Below are 21,153 nucleotides of genomic sequence, written 5' to 3'. Positions count from 1 at the left end.
AGAGAAAATGATTTCTGCAAAAGGATTAGTCTGTAGTCCTGGAAATTTTGACTAGCAATAAGGCCTTCCAGACCCTGAGAGTTTGTTAAACACAGGAATAGGTTCACAAAGGAGGTTGGATTTGCCCTTCCTGGAGATCCACAACTGTGGTATTTGTTAAGCACTTACTATGCGTAGGCACTGTACGAAGCACTGGGTGGGGAAAGCAAATTGGATTGGACACAGTCCCTGTCCCACGTCTTAATCCCCACAGTCTTAATCCCCATTTTACAGATGAGGTAACCGAGGCACAGAGAAGGTAAGTGACTTGCCCGAAGTTACACAGCTGACAAGTGGCGGAGCCAGGATTACAGCACTTGACCTCTGACACCCAAGCCTGTGCACTTTGAGCCACGCTTAACAAGCCCCATAATTTGATAAAGTTGATTCGATTTTTTTTTTAACTTTTTAACTAGTGCTAAAAAAGTCCATATTTTTGAACAGTTATCAGAGTCCACACCAAAATTATTAATAAAAATTAATGTGACATGAACCTATATCGATTTCTATGTGGGCCACTTCGGAAAAGAACCTGGGCATTCCTTCCCCAGAAAGAGAAGGTGGAGGCAGAAAAAGAAGTGAAAGAGAAGAAAGTCATTTAGGAAAAAAAAGGAGGAAGGAGGAGAGGAGGAAGAAGGAGAGGACAAAGCAGGAAGGAGGAGGAAGAGTAGGGTGGAAGAGAAGATGGTAGAGGAGGAAGGCGAGGCAGGAGGAGGAGGAAGGATTGAGGGAGGAGGGAGCAGAGACAGGGAGGATGGAGAGGAGAAGGCAGAAATGAGAAGGAAGAGTACGGGAGGAGAAGGAGGAGACGAAGGAAGAGGTGGAGGGGAAGGTAGAGAAGGTGAACGAGGCATCTGAGGAGGAAGAGGGGCAGGAGGCCACAAATGAATAGGAAGGACAAAAAAAGAGGTGTTGGTGTATTTGGAAATAATAATTATTGTAATGATAATAATAATGGTATTTGTTAAGCACTTGCTATGTGCCAGGCACTGTATTAAGCACTGGGGTGGATACAAGCAAAGAGGGCTGGACAGGGACTGTGTCCCACGTGGGGCTCACAGTCTCAATCCCCATTTTTTACAGATGAGTCAATTGAGGCCCAGAGAAGTGAAGTGACTTGCCCAAGGTCACACAGCAGACAAGTAGCAGCGCCAGGATTAGAACCCATGACCTCCTGACTGCCAAGCCCATGCTCTATCCGCTGGTGAGTCTCCCAGATGCTATAGAGGTGAGTGGATCTGGGCAGGGCAGTCAGTGCGGTTTGGTCTGTGGAAAGGAAGAAGGAAGGGACAGTAGAGACAGGAACTAGAAACCTCTTCCCAAATCCACCAATGAGCTTGCCCGAAGGGATTACTGGGAATTACTGCTCTGCACCCAGTAAGCGCTCAATAAATACAACTGAAATAAAGGGAATTAGGTCTGGGGATCCCCAAGGTTGACACTTGAGCCGACAGCATATCTTTTATTTGAGGTTTCTCATCTTCCCGTGAGTTTCGCCACGGGTTTCCATCCCAAGGTACGTTCTCTTTCTCGTCGGGTGGTCTTGGCAACCCCGCCGCCCACCCCGCCTCGGGAGAGAAGCGCCAGCCCCAGACGTAGCATTTCTCGGTTGCCGTACCTGTGGTTTCCTTAATCTTGGGGATCCGATGACATCCGTCTCTCAAAGTGCCGAAGAGGGGCTCGGCACCGATGGCCGCGTGCACCACGGGCACCGTGACCCGGTGGCACATGGCGTCGGCCTGCTGGTGCAGCTCCTTAAACGCCGCCCCGGCCGCTCTGTCGTCCGCGGGAACGTAGCTCGCGCCCTTCGCCTCGGAGATGATGCGCTTCGCGTCCGAGGGGCACAGAGGGGACTCCACCGGGGTGGCGCATGTGCTGCTGCTGCTTCCGGTGCTGCAGCCCGCGTCCACCGAAGAGCACTGGGAGCTCTGCAGAGAAAAATGGCCCTCGCTCTGTAGGGAAGACATGCGCTTGGCCAAGTGGTACTCACAGAGCCGGGTCACGCCCGGCTCGCCGTCGGGAAGCTCGGGAGGGCGGTCGTCGGCTGCTGAAGCGGCACCCTCCGGATGGGACGGGTCTTTGGCCGAAGACACGCAGGTTAGGTCGGGCAGGAAGCTGTCGCCTTGGCCGAGGCCGGCGGCCCCGTGGGTGTCTCCGTCGGGCTCCCCTCCATCCTTACACTCAGCGTCCATTGCCCCGAGTCCCGGAATTCGGGGAACGGCCTTTCCGGGGCCGGGCTCCGGACCCGACGTCTCCCCAGCTCCGCCCTCGGCAGGGGTGTACCACCTCTGCCTGTCCTGGCGAAAAGCAGTTCTCTCCAGGTTAAAAGCGCCCAGGCGCCGCTGGCCGTCCCTTGCCGACAGAGCCCCGAATTGACCTTTGGCTTCCTCTTCCGCCTCGGCTTTTTTAGCTCCCTGCTGTTTTTTCCCCGCCCCGCGTCCGTCGGAGGCTGTTTTCCCATCCCCGTCAGCTGGCTTGCTTTTCCTTTTGCTAGTGCAAGAATACACCACGGACCCCATGTGCAATTTGCTAAAGTAGTCTGTGACCGATTTGGTCTCCATGGTTTCTGGCTCCATCTCCATGTTATCCGAGTGAAGGATCTGCTTCGAAGGCACAACTTTGGACTGCAGCTCTGCGCCCGGACAACGAGCCGGGGCCTGAGAGCCCTTCAGGGACAGCCCCCCAGCATGGTTTTTAGAGATGGGGAATTCCGTCTGCTCCTCCACGAGGGGGTGGTACCCTTCGCTGGTCGTCAAGAACAAGCGCGTGGCATTTTCCGACTGTTTCTGGGCCGAGGCCAGCTCTGAACTCTCAGTCATTTCAGAAGAGTTTGTTTCATTGCCCGAATCGGAAGAGGACTCGGGGCTATAAGCTCGTAAGATAGCTACACCTGTATGCCATAAGAAATAAGAGCCGATTAATAAATACATCGGAGGCACTTCGATACACGTAAGAAAACGGGACTCGGCACATACAAAAATACATTCTTTTGTCTTTCGCCTTTCATTCAAAGGACACGGTTTATTGCACAGTTGCTCCGGAAACAAAACAAAAAAAGTGCCACAAACATTTAAAAAAAAAAGGGCGGTTCCAGCGCGTGCTATGAAACGGGTCATGCGGAAGACGAGGTGCAACGCAACACAAGGGAGGACGTCCAATGGTAAATGGCTCGGGGATGAAATGGTGGTGTGAATTATCAATGAATAAATGTAACAATCGTGAAAGAACCTGAATTGTCATTGGCCTGATGCTCCTCTGATGCAGCCAGAGCCTCCAGGGCCTGCAGAGTAGAGACTACAGCATCGTCCAGCTCCTTTTCACACTTCCCTTCCGGGTCTGTCGGGACAGCATCGATGAGGGACACCGGGATGTCACTGTTCTGCAGGCTGCCGGCAGGCTCTTGGTCTTCCCGACGCTGGGCTGCTTGGTGCTGAGAGTCTTCCTCATCTGAGCTGTCTCTGAAGCCAGGCGGAGGAGCAGCAATGGCCATGTTTAAGGAATGCAACAGGAAGTCATCTTCATTATCATCGCCTTCGGGAGGGGGCAGGGATGTCAGGTCAATGATGTCGTCACTCGATCCCGAGAGGTTGAGAATGGTGGGCTGGTTCATTTCTCCCACCACGATATCTTCCTCGCAGCTGACTTCATCCTCATCCTCGACCTCATCCGTGTTCTCCGCGTAACAGATATCGTGCAGCAGAGGCTCTTCTATGCCTTCGGCGGCGCCGAAGTTTTTCCCGTCACTGATGTTGGCGTACACCGAATTAGCCACGAACTGAATGCTCTCAGCATCGGGAGACAAGTCGAGATCTTTCATGTCATTGGCATGGCTTAGATAGAGCAGTCTCTGTTTCTCCAACCCTTCCGGACTTTCATCCAGTAATCGTTCATAACCAAGGTGCTGCGGATTAATACTGTCCAAGGCGAGTTCTCCAAAAATGAAGGAGACCTTGGCTGCTCGGGGAGAATCCTGTGCTTTCTTGTTCGTGTCCAGCCCCGAGAGGGACAGAAACGTCTGCTGAGTTACACCTCGGTTTTCGGCTCCACAGGTGGGATCGTCCTGGTCGCTCAACTGACCTTCAAGCCCCTGTGGATTTTCCAAGAACACGTGCCTGTGGTCTTTGGGGGTCAGGGTGCCATCTGCAGTATCGGCGCCCTTCTGGGTGGTGTCTATGAACGTTATTTGGGTTTCTTTATCTCCTTCGGCAGAGAAGGTAGTCATTTTGGGAACCCAGTTCCAATCAGGGGCATGGAGGTTATGCTTCTCTTTATTTTCGGACCCTAGGGAGAGAGTCACAGGAAAGAGAGACAGAGAGAGAAATTCCTTAGAGACACGAAACAGAGGACCGAGGTTTTTGTGACTGATCGGACAGATTCTCCAACTTGAATAACTGTCATTTTAAATGATGCAGGGACACTGGCGTGAAGTTGATCATGTGGCTAGCCAAATACTTCACAGGAAAAGTCATAATAATAACTGTGCTATTTGTTAAGCGGTTATTACGTGCCAAACACTGCTCTAAGCACTGAGGTAGTTACAAGGTAATCAGGTACACCACACAGTCCTTGTCCCGCATGGGGCTCACAGTATCGATCCTCATTTTACAGATGAGGTAACTGAGACACGCAGCAGACCTGAGCTAGGCCCAAGCTCAGGATTAGAACCCAGGCCCAAGCTCTTTCCATTTATACTGAAGCCTGAACTTCTACAGCCATGAAGGGACAGTAAGGGACAGCACTTGGGCACTTCAAGAAGGGCCAGGAACCTGGGGACAGGCCAATCTCTTGGGTTCTAACATTAAAGCGTGAACACAAGGACTTAATCAATACACAGTACTCTGGATCCCCAGAAATGATTGCCATCTAAGAGTCTGCCAGCCTGGTGGTGGTGTAAATTAGGTCCCTGAGCCAGATTCTTTAGGCAAGGCAAGGTGGCGGCTCTCTAGTTTTCTGAGTAAAGAATAATAATGTTGGTATTTGTTTAGTGCTTACTATGTGCAGAGCACTGTTCTAAGCGCTGGGGTAGACACAGGGGAATCGGGTTGTCCCAAGTGGGGCTCCCAGTCTTAATCCCCATTTTACAGATGAGGTAACTGAGGCACAGAAAAGTTAAGTGACTTGCCCAAAGTCACACAGCTGACAAGTGGCAGAGCTGGGATTTGAACCCAAAGCCCGGGCTCTTTCCACTGAGCCACGCTGCTTCTCTTGAGTAAACCATAATAACGGCCTCAGGCAGAATTCGGAGGAGGGAGCCCCGGGGTCGGGGTGGCTCAGGAACCTCCCCTCCCTCCCCTGCCAAGAACGGCAGCTACGTACAAGTCGCCTTCTTTAGGCACCACCAAGGCGGGAGAGCCTAAAGCAGCTATCTCCAACATGAGGCTTCCTGGAATCCAATAACCACCGCTGTACCATGGCATAGTACGGGAGATGATACACATTGGGTTTGTAAACGTAAAATAGGAGGGATTCCTTGGGTCTCTGATGCCATAAGAAAGGGGATTGGGAGACTATAAAAATCATCGAAATATCCTTTGGATAACCCCATTTCTCAACGCGATATGCACCGAATTCTGAAATTAAGTACTTCCTCTTTCCAGTAGGACGAAGCCTTAATCTAATTTTCTTTTTGGGGACGAGGAGAAGGGGGGTAAACGTTCCACCGTTTCAGGAGCGTCGATACCTGTTTCTCTGTTTCCAGCATTTTTCTTGTTGGCCATGTTAAATATGGAACGTCTTGAATCAACCAGTAGCCTATAGTATCCAGCTGTTAAGCAGGCAAGATTCATGGCATCTGATGATTCCATTAGCAGAGTAATAGGCTGAAAAGAAAATGATTTCTTGGTTATAGGCGATCCGCTTTTAATTAACCACCGTATTAAAATGTCAATGCCTACATTTATACCTTTATGACTTCTAAAGGAAAGGAATTCTTTCAAAAGACTACTTTTGAGAAATGAATTAATTGGCTATAATAGTGTTTGGGAGAGGCCAGTTCCTGAGAGAGAAAAATTACGAAAGGGACATGTTAGTTTGGAAATACTGAATCATCTCAAATACTTTCTTACAATGTGAATTTGAAATTAGAGTACATTTATTATTTTATGAAACCTGTCAAAGCCCAAATCAGCTTCCACGATTTAAAATGTGATGCTTTCCTCTCAAATAGCTTATGCTAAAGAATCAGTCGACGTTGGGGAGCGAGTTACCATGTTTTTCATCTCTGCAAGAAAATCTGGAGAAAGTTCATCTTATGGATGAGAGTGGTAACTACTATTAGAGACACTGAGGTTGGGGGGTTAGTTGGAAGAAGAGTGGAAAAGTGACTGAGGCAGGAAGAAGTAATGCTGGTAAAATGCAAATTCCCTCAGAAGTGTGGGTGCATAAGAAGCCAAAAAGTCCAAAATGAATTTGAGATGAGAAGTTTGGGGCTAAATGTTCCTGGATATATCAATATTAGGAGACAGCATGGTCTAGTGGAAAGAGCGCTGGACTGGAATCAATCCTTCATAAGTGAATGATTTATTGAGCATTTATTTATTCATTTATTGAGCACTTACTGTGTGCAGAGCACCGTTATTAACTGTTTGGGGGATTACCATATAGCAGAGTTGGTAGACACGTTCCCTGCTCACAACAAGCTTACAGTCTTGAGAGGAGACAAACATTAATATAAATGAATAATTTATAATGTATAATTTATAGAACTGGTAGTTAAGAGACCTGGCCTCTAGTAATCTCTGTTTGGCCACTGTGCCTGCTGTGTGGCCTTGGGAAAGCCACTAAAGTTCTCTGGGTCTCAATTTGCTTTCCTGTAAAATGGGGGTAAAATACCTAATCTTCCTCCTTCGGATTGAGATTCCTTTTGGGGAAAGGGAATGTGTCTAAACTGATTATTTGGAAACTACCCCAGCACTTGACATAAAGTAAATGCTTAGGATAGTAAATACTAAATAGTAAATGCTTCTCTAGGCCAAGGACTAAGACTGTCTGAACCAATGTCCATTTATGATTCTCTGCAGCCCACTAGAGAGTCTTGTGTTCTAAAAGCATTTAATAAATGCTATTATTGTCCGATTGATTAGTCAATCCTGAAATATCTTTCCATCATACAGAATGCTTGATCGATATTAGTCAACATTTACTGAGTCCTAAATATGCTTACCTTCAAAGGCAGCATGACATCTATACTGTACACACTGGACACACCTCTATATAAAAATACTACTCTAATGTTTTCAAAAGAGGACAGTCTACCATGTTCAGTTATCTAGAGTCTGCTGTAGGTCGAGCACTTTGTGATAGAAGGCCAGAGTTTGAGCTGACAAAAAGAATCAGTTTGTGGCAAACCACTTAGACCCAGGCTGAGGAGAAAGCAAGCTCCAGTAACGAAGGTCCTAAATGGGAAAACTCTCCGTCATCCCTTATCCGGAACTTATATATGAAAACTGCTGACTGGAGTTTGGTGACTTCTTTAAATGGTATTTATTAAGTGATTACTATGTGCCAGGCACTGTACTAAGCGCTGGGGTGGATACAGGCTAATCAGGTTGGACACAGTTCCTGTCCCACATGGGGCTCACAGTCTTAACCCCCATTTTACAGATGAGGTAACTGAGACACAGAGAAGCTAAGTGACTCACCCAAGGACAACCAGCAGACAAGAGGTGGAGCCAGGATTGGAACCCAAGTCCTTCTGACTCCCAGGCCTCTGCTCTGTCCACTAAGCTATACTGCTTCTTATGTGTCATTGGATCTCCTACTCATTCATCTTACAGCCTTCGTGAGGGCTCCCCAAAGAACCATCCCTGTCTTCACATCACCGCCCCCAGCACACTTTCTTAGACCAGAAGCTAACAAGAAGTGAGGCGATAATGCTGTTAATAGGAGATGTGGGTGATGAAGATGGAGTGTCTGTTTAATGAGGGTCAGTCATTATCAAGAAAGGGAGTAGCACCTAGAACCAAAAAAAACCCAAACACTTTCAGAGGGTTATCTGGCTTCTGCCAGGCCTGGGAGTCAGAAGAAAATGGGTTCTAATCCCAGATCTGCCACATGTCTGCTGTGACTTTGGGCAAGTCACTTAACTTCTCTGTGTCTCATCTCAAAAAAATGGGGATTAAGAGTGTGAGCCCAATGTGGGACAGGGACTGTGTCCAATCTGATTAACTTGTACTACCCCAGCGCTTAGAACAGTGCTTGGCACATAGAAAGCACTTAAGTACCACAATTACTTTTATTATTATTCTGGCAGCTTTAGTTTCATCAGTCACCTCAAAAATTTTCTTTTACAGATAAATGAGTTACAGATCCCAAAGGACTGGTGAATATCAGTGGTTCAGCCCCGGAACTATACAAGGAAGGATGGGTGTTTACGGACCACTCACCGGGGGTCCCTCACAGATGCCTCGTATTCCCCATTTGGAAAATTCACAAAGGCATTACAAACCTTGAAAATACCAAGGACACAGCTTTATATCACTCAAAGCATCTGCTCCAGCAATGACATCGCATGACACAATCACCTCTTGGACCACGAGCAGTTAGCGGGATACTTACTTTAACATCCAACACATGGAGCTCGACCCGCACGGAGTTTTCTTCTTCTGTAAACATCTCGATTCGGTTTACGTGACTGAAGTCGGCTAACAGGGCCACCAGGTTGGTTTTTGTGTTTATCACGTGGCTTATACCATACCGGGGCCCTACTAACAGAGTCACTTCTGATCGCTTTTCTGCCTGCTATGTTGGACAGAAAAACACAATTAGAACATTGAACAATTTCCCATTTGGGGTTTAGGATGTTACATTTTGTTTGTAAACTATTTCTGTGTTACAAATGACCAGATCTTCCAGTTAGAAGAAAAGCTAAACACTGATTGCCCAGAGGGCATACGTTACGAGTAATACAGAACAAACATCATTGTCAATCATGGGTCACTTCAGGCTTTTGCTCCGGGTAACTCTGTCTACATGGTTCAGATGAAAAACTCAGCCTTGAAAGAATCAAGGTTTCTATCAGAGATTGCTTCTTAATTTCAACGTAAAATGGAGCCACCCAGTTCCTTACTTCTAACATTTTTCAGATCTCACTGAGGGTGAGAAATAAACGCTCCAAAAGAATGACGCCATATTGGCTTTTGTCATCAGAGTTGAATTTCACTCAAGGAACACTGCCATAATATTTTTTGGACCATAAATTCTCTAAGAAAAAATAATGAAAAAGAAATTACCACCAACGTTGCTTTGAACACACGCCCCCCATATAATCGAAGGTCACTGAGGAATTTGAGATAATGTACCTTGGCTTGCAAAGCAGACAGCTAGGGGGAAAGGGAAACATCAGATGTTATTGCTGTTGCGGAGGGATGTAATAATTCACAGGGGAAACAATGATGGGAAAATTGAAATATGATTACATTGCTAAAGGAGAGTAGGCTAGGACACAGACCCTTTAGAGGGAATAAATGAAAATTGCAGCATGCTTAATTTCCTGATGGAGGAACACGGAAGGAATCTTGAAATAAAAATGCTACCTATTGTGGAGAAATGAGCTCATATGTACGGGACTAGATGAGGGCATTCAATAATCCTGGATCTGTTCTAGAACAAAAAGTTAAAAGTGCTTAAATGAAGCATCTGTTCACAGAGGGTTTGCAAAAGTTGTCTGGAGCTTTCTTGCTGCAGTGCCAAAAATGAGCTTCACACAAACTTTGGCTAACCACTGAGAATTCAGAGTGAATCAATGCAAGGAGGAGTCTATTTTGCATTTCCTAAGAGTATATTTTCTTTCGTGCATGTGCAGTAGGTGCATTGGTTAAGTAGCTTAACCCAAATTCTGCCTCTAAAGGCTTTCTTTAAATAGAGCAATCCTTGGAATTCTTCACAGGCTTTGAGTCACTGAACTTTCTGGGTGCAAGTAAATTGCCATAATGATTTAAATTTTCTAATATAGCATGTTTAATATTTTCTTCACGAGGGAATTTGCATCACAATAATTATTTAAAATTGACATTCAATTCAGGTAACATGTATTTTTTAAATGATAAGAACTAGGCCCCTAACTGTGAAGTACTTAATTTAAAAATCCGCTCAACTCCATGAGTAATGAGCCAATAAATGAGCACCGTAATTCAAAATTTACAGGAGTGTCTACTATTGGTGAACACAATTATCAGTATAGTGTAAATTACCTTCTACTGGAAACAATTTAAAAACGCTTCTCAAATCTGTATGTTGGGAACAATCATTGGTTAACTAACACCTCTGAATATATTTCCCTTGTTGTTCGTTCATTTTATGAAGAGAAATACCGAGGCGTAGAGGAAACTATGCGAAGGATACCAGGCCTAAGAGCAGTCATCAAAATTACACAGGTCCAAATCCCTAGGACTTGAAAGAAATTAGAGTACAATTTAAAGAAATCGGGCTGGGATTTATAGAAAGCAAGCCATGGGAAATCAGCATTCCAAAAAACATGGGAAAATCTGACTCCCACCTCTGGTCCTGGACTTCCCCAGTGACTAAATGGGGAGGAAAAAAAAGCCATCAAAGACCTTCTGGGGGAAAATTTCCCAGAACTTTTAAGACACTGAGATGGTTTCCTGGCAAAGTAATTAATTATTTTTTTAGTGCTCTTGGAAACTTGCTAATAGTCACCCAAAAGTTATACAATATTCCCGTTTCTGAAAATACAGTGCTAGATATTTCATCACAAGGCCAATTTTAAACCTTTCTCTTTAAAATATATTTGCTATTAAGATGCAAATTTAATACCTTTTTACCCGGTGGAACGAGGTTTTGATTTGCTTTGACAAGGTGCGAAAGTGCTTTCTTTATATTCTTTTCTTTCATGCTTTGCAGCACGGCAGATGGGAGGAAAGTCTCTAATCCCCATTCTTTTCTGCAATGAAAAGCATATTTTTAATTTCACATGCGGAGGCTGATCGGCTATCTAAAACTAAATGGTGCTGTGGTGGTAGTCTCAGTTAATGAGCTCCTGAGAATGCAGGGAGAGGATAAAGACTGCAGTTAAGCAAACAACTTACCTTTTGCCTCCAGACTCTATTGGATCATCAAAAGATGCTCATATTTGGGGATTAAAATCAGCTTCTCTCCTGGGATTCAGTGGTAATGGAAAAGGAAATGGAATAGTGTTTCGCACAACCATCCAACCGCGTGTTTACCTAGTCAAGAGATACTTGGGCCCTGATTAAACGCTTGCCCTACGAAGGAATCTTCAGAATCTTGCTTGAACTGCAGAATAGTCGAATAATCATGGACCCACAGATCCGGAAGAGCCAGGGCAAAGGAATGATCTATTTTCCTAAAGATCTCCTGGGAGTTTGCCCTAACTGAAAGACCCTCCTTGAGCCTGAGTCAACTCTTTCCACCTTTAATTAGGGCCTACTTGTTTTTGTTTGGTCCTATAACTCTCACATTCAATCCTGTCAAATCCTGCCAGTTCTTCCCCACATAACGTCTCCTGGATTCGCCCCTTTCTCGCCACCCCAACAGTTACCACCCTGGGTCCCCGTTGGCCTTAACCATCACATACACACTCGCAGGTGAATTTCATCAGTGGAGGTGTCTTCTTCCCATACCCACTTCTCTCATCCTTCTCTCCTTGTTTTTTTTTTTTTATGGTACTTATTAAGCACTTACTTTGTGCCAGGCGCTGTACAAAGTACTGGGGTAAGTTACACGCTAATCAGGCTGGACGCCGTCTATAGGCACCCAGTCTTCATCCCCACTTTACAGATGCATTAACGGAGGCACAGAGAAATTAAGTGACTTGCCTGAGGTCACAAAGCAGACAAGTAGCAGAGCTGGGATTAGAACCCAAGCCTTTCTGAGTTTCCAGGCATGCGCTTGATCCATGAGGCCAAACCACTTCGCCTTTCCCTTATTCCCTTACCCTTTTCACCATCCCCATTTCTCAACACCGCTTGTCTCCCTTTGCTCTTGGTCCTCTTTTTCACTGTCTCCCCCTCTCTACTCTGTTCCCTCCTTATGTCCCAGCCTTTTTTTTTTTGCCCATTCCCTGCCTAAGGAACCAAATTTCTAGTCACTGTTAATTTACCGCACACCGAAGCCAACCAGAATTCACTAACGAACTAACTGGGCTGCTTCCATCAGGCTCCCGATGCAGATTAGTGTCTGCGAGGGAGTTGAGAAATGGATGAATCTGGATAACAAGGTAATTTTTGTTTAGGTTAGACTTGACAATAACAACTGGCCCATAAGTCTGTGACTTAAAGAAAGCAGGTGGCAGATGGCTTGAAAATCAGACAAGTGGGGAGTCCAGAGATATGTGAGCCTACTCTGCCATCACAGGAATCCATGTTTGGGACGAGACTGAGGGAGTTTCTTGTGATGAATGCTCTCGCTTTCATAGGGCTAAGGGGAGAAGCAAAAGTAAGGGAGGATTATTAAAAAGAGAAAAGAGAAGGACATCATGGTAAATTCAGATAAGCCCAAGGCAAGTGGTATGAGGGCTTAATGATTTTCCAAACTTGCAGTGAAATGTGATTGATTGGATGGTACAGATGTAACTGCAGCAAAGCAGTTAATCAGATGCTGGGTGTCTTCACAGAATAATAATTATGGTATTTGTTAAGCGCTTACCATGCGCCAGGTACTGTACTAAGTGCTGGGGTGGATACAAGCAAATCGGGTTGGACACCATCCCTGTCCCATATGGGGCTCACGGTCTCAATCCCCATTATGCAGATGAGGTATCTGAGGAACAGAGAAGAGAGGTGACTTGCCCAAGGTCACCCAGCAGACGAGTGACAGAGCTGGGAGAAAACTGGGGCTCTTACTTAGGGCTCCAGTCTGGGACAGGGTTAATGTGGGAAAGCGAGAGAGGGGAAATGCAAGGACGGGGAAGAGCGAGGGGGAAGTAGTTTGGGTTAACTCCCAGGAACTGGGTCTGCTTAGGAGGTGGTCAGCTGGGACAGTCTAGCCTACTCAGCCTCACCACCAGTCCTGGAGCAACCTGACACTCCAAGGGACACACCAAGAGGTCCCTTAGACCAATGACCCCAAGCCCAAACCCCCTGTTCCAGCCAGGACCCTAATCACAGTAGTCATCATCACCCTCATCATGTTGCCTCCTGGAGGGAATGTACATATTTAATAGGCTTTTCATCAGAGTCAATGGAAAAACCACTGTCTTTTCCTTAGGAGGCCAATAAAAGTTAATCACATTTGATTTAATTTACTAATGGATTTTCTCTCAGAGGACAAAAAGCACTGGCCACGGTTTTGTTTGAACGATCTAATAGTTTTCCCTTTTTCTCAACCACTAACGTTACAGAATGTCAGGATTAAGTCTTGATCTTTCTTCTTCACACATCGCTGCCGACTGAAATCAGAAAACACTGGTTACAGGAAGACATACAACTGAATCTGTGGAGCAGGGAGAACCCTTCAAATCTAAAAGTACTCCAAAACATTCTTACCTTCCTCAGAGTGTAGCATTTAATTTAGTTTACAGTGAGACAATTTGGCTTGCAAACTTTCTCAGCACAACTTCTTTCCAGTTCCACTGACTAGTTTGGTCATGTCTACATGTAGGAAGTGCATTTTTCAAGTAGAAAAATACGTTTCTGCATAGAATCCACCTGGCCCAAATATGACATTAAGGGGCAAGCTATCACCAAGCTGGGCAGACAAGCTCAACATTTTGGGGGGTCTCGACCAACCAGGCCAGGTCCACCTTGAGAACCTCATGTCCCAGAATGGCAGATGGAATTTTCCCGCCATCCCAGGGGGCCCAACCAGCCCAGAGTTATATATCTGTCCATAGCCACAAAGGCCTCTCCAACATCCGAGTGACTTGTCAGGGCTAATGTAGTAGCCCCTCTGCTTCCGAAGCCATCGCAGCAAGTAACACTTACTCGATGTATTTGAGAGAGATTTTCTGAGTTTGCTTGGTGGTCACCGTGGCAATGTACATTTGCAGTGCTGCCAGACGGAGGGCTATGTCGTATTTCAACTCTGGCCCAAATCTCTCCTGAACCACATCGTTACAACTCTATGAAAGAACCAGAAGAGGGAGTAGTAAGTTAGATATCTGGAAACTGGTTTCATTTAAGATGCAAGGAGAATGCGATAGATTTAACAAAAAGTCTTTCAGTCAGAGCTTCAGAGGTAAGGAGGCTAAATATAGAAAAAAAATCCTACGCTTTTTATTGGCAGGGAACTCGATGCAGAACTAATTGCATTCACAAACAAAGGCCCAACATAATACACTTAAAAACTGCTCCCGGCTCCTCTCTTTTCACACTTTCCAATACAGTAATTAGGCGTCTGGATTTAACTTTGAAAGTCCAGGTGCCTATCATGAAACTACAGACTACATAAGGGCACAGATAAATTTTAAAAGATGCCATTGGGAAGAAGTGAAAATGCTCCAAACAAAGGGTTCTTTCAACACGGTTGCTCATTAATGCCTGTCTCCCCCTCTAAACCGCAAGCTTGCTGCGGGCAGGGATTTTTTCTGTTTCTTGTTGTACTGTACTCTCCCAATTGCTTAGTACAGTGCTTTGCACACAATAAACACTCAATAAATATGATTGGCTGACTGGGGCTTTGTAGCCCAAGTGAAGTGAATGAGCAGAAAGATATCTGGATCATTTACACCATGAAGGTGGCCAACTCGATGATAATATATTTTTCAGTGATTGGACCGTACAGTCTGGGCAGTCTACCAGACAATTGTTCAGTAAATGTGTGAGGGCCTATAAGAGCATAGAGACCCACAGACATTCATGACCAGAGACACGCTTCTAAATTCTGGGCAATACACTGTGTGAGGCTGTGTTGGGCAAAATGACGGGTAGCTCAGCATGGCCTGGTGAAAAGAACACGGGACGGAGTGTCGGGAGATCTGGTTCAAACCCTACCACTATCACTTTACCTCGCAGCACCTCAGAGCAATACCTCTTGTTCAGTACCTCCTATTTTTTCTTCTTCTTAGACTGTGAGCTCCACAAGGGACAGGGACAGTATCAGTGCTGAAGATCTTGTATCTATCCAAACAGCTATTACAAATACCATAATTCTTTTTAGTAGTACTTGTTTTCCCTCCCTTCTGGACGGTGAGCCCTGCGTGGGCTCACAGGAATGGTGTCCCACAGGATGGTCTATCTCAGGCCCTGACACAGGAGGAATGGAAGGTAGTTGACAGATACAGGTCTCCTTTCTAGTCCAGGCTTGGCTACATTTCAATCTAATAGTAAGTCACCGTAGGAAAACGGAGACCATTGCTTCTACTTAGTCTATCATTGTAAAAAAAAAAGAGACCCAATGGACAGGTAATAGAAGCAATTTTACCAATGTCCTCTACCTGCTTTTCCTCTGGCTGAAGCTAAATTTCCTTCTTTCCTAGAAGCATCATCTTTGTTGAGTGAAATCAGACCTAGAAATCTACATATATTATACTACCTCCCTTAAAACCCAAATCCCAGATCCACAGGTAGCAATTCCTGGATTAATACAACAACATAATCACCTAATAACCCATTTGGGGCAGGTAGACCAGAGGAAAGAAAGATAGCAAAACCAAATATCAGATGATTAAAACCACTTTAGCCCACAAACCAAGGTCTCATTTTCTCCTTACCTGCACATAAAGATATTCAAAAGCCACTGGATCTCTCCTTAACAGGTCTATAGGATCCTTTGGGACAAAGCTAATTCGGAAAAGACATCTCATCTTATGAGAGCTTGGTTTCTGGGTCACCTGAGACAAGAGATCGATTACACAAAAATCTTTCAATACTGGCAGATGGAAAAGATTTACTAAAAACACTAAAAAGAGGCCCTCTCTCTCCTTGGGAAAATGAAGTGGGAAGTGGCTGAGTTTCTCCAGGATCAGCAATTGAATAGATTGTTCATGTGCCTTGGAAACTGCACATCTTGCTGGCAGTGTCTAGACTGCCTGCTTTGGAACGGAGCTCGCTCAGAGGGTCTGTTCTCTGCAAGCTTTCCCTAGCTGGGCTTAGAGAGTGATAAAACACTCCCATTGGGAACTTGGAATGGGAGAAGGATTTTGGTCAGGGTTTAAACGCACGCCAAATCTGGATTCCAGTCAATTCTTGACTTCCGCTCTTTGAGTTGATCCAAATGTGAATGGTAACTTCTGCATCTTAATACATCATCACAGATGCAGTTATGATGGAGTGAACTGCTGAGAAGAGCAAGCAGGAGGATATTTGTCCTTATTCATTCATTCAATTGTTTTTACTGAGCGCTTACTGTGTGCAGAGCACTGTACTAAGCGCTTGGAATGTACAGTTCAGCCACATGGCAACAATGGGACAGTGCCTTCTTTCTCTCTCGAAGGGATGTCATGTCTACAAATAAAGTTTAACAACAAATTGAAATGGGGTTTGAAATCCTTGGAATGAAATGACAAAAACAATAGCATTACTCAATGTGTCTAACAGGTACTCAGTACATTTTACAATTTTTTAAACCAATTTAATGACATACATATGAACTCTTCTGTAAAATGTAAGGTATTTGAAAAAGAAAAAAACAACACCTAAAGATTTGGCAAATTTTCAGCCATCTCATAATCATTCAAGAGATATTTGACAAACAAATTATTTTGGGAAGATTCTTCACTTTTCTTTATTCATGGGAATATCTGAATTAATACAGCTTGATTGCCTGCCTATATTTTAAGCCTGTTGGTGGGGTTTTCTGCCCAAGGACCAAAAAGGGAGAGAGCATGTATTAATTTCATGATAATTTCATTTTGGCTCTGGTTCTCAGAAGAGTCCCTTAGGGGGAAGAAGGGAAAAATGTTCACTAGTAATAACTCTTTTTCAGTTAGGTCATTCCAAATTAAAAGATACGATACAGGATGAGGGTCAGGTAAAAATGAAGGCTGATATAGCATTTAAAAGGTTAAAAAAAACCCAAACCCTCTGTTCTTCTGAATTGGCACAAGGCTTTCTTTTTAGGATTGTGGAATAGACTGATATTTATAGACTGCACTTATTTTATATTAGATATGGTACTGGCTCTTCAGATAAGTCCATGGAACTTGATAATCCACAGGAGGTATTTGAGATAATCAATCAACGGTATTTATTGAGAGTTTACTATGTGCAGAGCACTGTTCTAAGAACTTGGGAGAGTACAGTGAAACAGAATCGGTCAACACATTCCCTGCCCACAAGGTGCTTACAGTCTAGAGGGGAAGCACACAATAGAATTATGGATTTGTACGTAAGTGCTGTGGGACTGAGGGTGGGAGTGAGTATCAGGTGCTTAAAGGGTACAGATCCAAGTGCATAGGCGACACAGAAGGGAGAGGGAAGCGGGGAAATGAGAGTTTAGTTGGGGAAGCTCTCTTTGAGATATGAGGATCCAGGCAAGGGGTCGGCAGAGAACCTTGTTGCTTAGTACTGAGCTCTGTCCACCGTACGTGCTCGCTAAATACGAGTGACTGACTGAGGCAGACAAGTTTGAGTTAGAGATTGGCATGATTGGAACAAAGTGTGTGAGCTGGGTTGTAGTAGGACATCAGCAAGGAAAGGTAGGATGGGGAGAGCTGATTGAGTGCCTTAAAGCTGATAGTAAGGAGTTTCCATTTGACGTGAAAGTGCATGGGCAACCACTAGAGAATCTTGAGGACTGGAGAGACGTGGACCAAACAGTATTTTTTAGAAAGCCGATCCGGGCAGCAAAGTGAGAGACAGAAGACAGGGAGGTTGGTGAGGAGGCTGAGGAAGTACCCAAGGTGGAATAGGATAAGTGCTTGGATCAGCATAGTAAGCAGTTTGGATGAGGAGGCAAGGATGGATTTTAGCAATGTTGTGAAGGTAGAACTGACAGGATTTGGTGATAGATTGAAAATGTGGGTTCATTCATTCAATCAAATTTATTGAGTGCTTACTGTGGGTTGAATGAAAGATATTTGAAGTGATTGATTCTTTATTCCTACTGCTGAATAAATGTTCATAAAAAAGCATCAATTTACCAGGAAAGTGAAGAATGAGTCATCGTCCTATGAAATCTCTTGCCCTTGTTCTATTTCTTGGGACCCAGAATGTGTGATCAAAAAGGCATGGACAACATGAGTCTGAATATCTGGATATAGAAGACCAGAGGACTTTTTATCATAATAGAAAACATCATGGCATTCAGTGAAAGGGGTGATATAAATGGTAAATGGCAAGGTCACCTATGAAGAATGGGTCAGGTTGCGGGGGCAAAATCAGGCTTTCTGAAATATTCTCTGAAAATATTCTGAAAATATTGAGTATTTGAAATATTCAAAACAAACTATACTCAATGTGTTTGGGACACCTTTAAATGATCTCTAAAAACACAACAAAAGAAAAAAAGACTGACAAATAGCAATACTCCAAATTGAGGAATATGAGACTTTACCAGTATAAACGTAGCTACTCCAGAGTCATATTACCCACTAGCAGCTCTTGAGGCTTTAAACTAAGTATTCACGAATTAGATAAATTGGTAACCTTTAAATGACTGACTAAAACAGTAACAGGACTGGGCTAGTTGATAATCACTTATGGAAATTAGTGATTGGTGTATTCTTGAGCATGGAGGACATGATTATTAATTCACTTAAGGGTTTGGAGAGAGAGATAATTCCGAGATTATTACACCTCTTCTTTCATTAATTTCACAGACCTGAGTTAGAGTCTCCTGTTCATGCAGCAACAGAAGCCGGGTTCCAGGTCCTTCCATCCTCTGTTCCAGCATCAGGGAAAAGTGCTCTATGCATTTGATGGACAGCTTTTCTTGAAGTGTTAAGATGACATCCTTAAGAAACCATTTACAATATATGATCAAGAGCGTGAAATCCCTGAAGTTTAATTTACTGTAAACTCAAAGCCTTTCTAAATTGAGCTCTGGATTTTTTTTTCATTCTAGCAGTCAACTGAATCTGAAGGCTGATGCCTGTAAAAAAATATATAAGCAGAACTTCCACAAGAGATATAAAAGCATTTATGCAGTGGACCTTTTCAATATTTAATACAAATGCTTAGTACCGTGCTCTCTGCACACAGTAAGCGCTCAATAAATATAATTGGTCGATGGATTGATTATAGTTTCTCATACTTGAATCATTTCTGGTACCATTCTCTCTCTGTAGCGTCTATCTTCCTCACTAGATTTGTAAACTCCTCGAGGGCAGGCACTGTGCCTACTAATTCTACTGTACTCTCCCAAGCGTTTAGTACAGTGATTTGCACATACTAAGCATTCAATAAATATTGCTGATTGATTCTCCCTACCTCTTAGATTGGAAGTCCCATGTGGGAACAGGGGTTGTGCCTGATCTGAATATATCTTCTCCAATGGCATAGCACAATGTTCAGTAGAAAGTTGGGCCTAGTAAATACTATAGTTATTAAATAGGAGAATTTTAGGGAAACCTCAACATCTGGGTATTGTGAATCAGTGTTCCCAAATCTTAGACTGTGAGCTCTATGAGGGACAGGGACTGTATCCAACCTATCTTGCATCTACTCAAGCAGTTAATAATAATGTTAGTATTTGTTAAGCGCTTACTATGTGCCGAGCACTGTTCTAAGCGCTGGGGTAGACATAGGGGAATCAGGTTGTCCCACGTGGGGCTCACAGTCTTAATCCCCATTTTACAGATGAGGGAACTGAGGCACAGAGAAGTTAAGTGACTCGCCCACAGTCACACAGCCGACAAGTGGCAGAGCTGGGATTCGAACTCATGAGCCCTGACTCCAAAGCCCATGCTCTTTCCACTGAGCCACGCTGCTTCTCCAAAATACCATGCTAGGCACATAGTAAGCACTTAAATATTATTATTAATAATTATTATTATGATAATTCAGCCTAGTTTATCCTTTCATTTAGATGGAACTACCTACACCCAAGACAATCTAAAACAGTGCCTTGCCTATCTCTAGAGCCTCAAGGTAAGAATAGCCAAATATCTTTCTTGAAAAGCAATTCCGGCATTTCACTCCCCCTACAAGCAGAAAACTCTTCCTCATATGTGACCCAACCTCTTTGTAATACAATTAAATTTCTTTCATTTTCATGCAAGAAATGGAGCAAAGTTGAGCACCTTCCTCCTTAATCAATTTTGAATGACAAATTTTGCTATGAGAGAGCTTCTGTAAGCCCTCAATATTCTCCAGTGTATTTTTGCAGTGCAAAAGTTCAGACATTTTCACTGTAAAAATCAGGGGCTTTTCTTCTTCCCTCTCCAATTTCATGTGCCCACTGTGATAAGAACATTTTTGATCTGCAAGTGAAGTTTGAAAAATAAATAATGATTTTGTACATTTGGAAATCTTGATTATTACTGGTAAGAACTGCTTGTCCTATCCTGGTCACCACATTGCCATCAATAACCCGCAGGGAGGGGAAGTTTATCTAGATTAAGGAAATCGGAAATCCTGATTTGGATAGGACAAACCTTCCCAGCTCTGCCACTTGTCAGCTGTGTGACTGTGGGCAAGTCACTTAACTTCTCTGTGCCTCAGTTCCCTCATCTGTAAAATGGGGATTAAGACTGTGAGCCCCATGTGGGACAACGTGATTCCCCTATGTCTACCCCAGCGCTTAGAACAGTGCTCGGCACATAGTAAGCGCTAAACAAATACCAACATTATTATTATTATTATTATTAGATTTTAATCTTCTCTCTTGCATCCTTACAGGTCTAAGGTGGATATTTTTAAGGGCTGCACTGGAGTGGGGAAACTCTCAACTGTAATGTCTCACGACAATGCAGGAGGGGATGTTCCTGCAACTGTAGGTCTTGGCTATCCATATTGCCTTCCTTTCTTGTACCTTAGAACAGTATAATGCTCTGTATAAAGCCGGCACTCAATACTGTTGTCAATCATGAGTCTGTTGCTCATCACATTGCTGAAACATCTTACTTTTTCACTGCTCCAGGTGAAGAAAATTTACTTCAAGGAAATGAATTATTAGAAACAATTGAAATAATACACCATTTTTGTAGACGAAAAAGATAAAGCCTAATTCATATACACTTCTTCAAAAAGGAATCATCTTTTCAGCCATAACAATAACTGTGTTGGATTATGGAGATCTAACCCAGTGCTTAGTACA

At 44.0% G+C, this 21,153-nt stretch overlaps 1 protein-coding gene across 4 annotated transcripts in view; it reads right to left on the bottom strand.

Moving 5' to 3' along the window:
- Positions 1-21,153, bottom strand: part of FRMPD4 (FERM and PDZ domain containing 4) — a 274,830-nt gene that overhangs the window by 3,241 nt on the left and 250,436 nt on the right. For all 4 annotated transcript variants that reach the window (XM_029079953.2, XM_029079950.2, XM_029079951.2 and 1 more), the window contains 9 exons: positions 18,718-18,849; positions 15,668-15,787; positions 13,941-14,077; positions 10,813-10,939; positions 9,270-9,359; positions 8,596-8,778; positions 5,720-5,858; positions 3,268-4,320; positions 1,658-2,929 (listed from right to left, as the gene is read on the bottom strand). In XM_029079953.2, the coding sequence (XP_028935786.1) occupies positions 1,658-2,929; positions 3,268-4,320; positions 5,720-5,858; positions 8,596-8,778; positions 9,270-9,359; positions 10,813-10,939; positions 13,941-14,077; positions 15,668-15,787; positions 18,718-18,849 (3,253 nt within the window). The remainder of the gene's footprint in view (positions 1-1,657; positions 2,930-3,267; positions 4,321-5,719; positions 5,859-8,595; positions 8,779-9,269; positions 9,360-10,812; positions 10,940-13,940; positions 14,078-15,667; positions 15,788-18,717; positions 18,850-21,153) is intronic.

This window comes from Ornithorhynchus anatinus, chromosome 15, assembly GCF_004115215.2.
Source record: "Ornithorhynchus anatinus isolate Pmale09 chromosome 15, mOrnAna1.pri.v4, whole genome shotgun sequence".
NCBI lineage: Eukaryota > Metazoa > Chordata > Mammalia > Monotremata > Ornithorhynchidae > Ornithorhynchus > Ornithorhynchus anatinus.
This window is presented reverse-complemented; position numbering and strand designations above follow the sequence as displayed.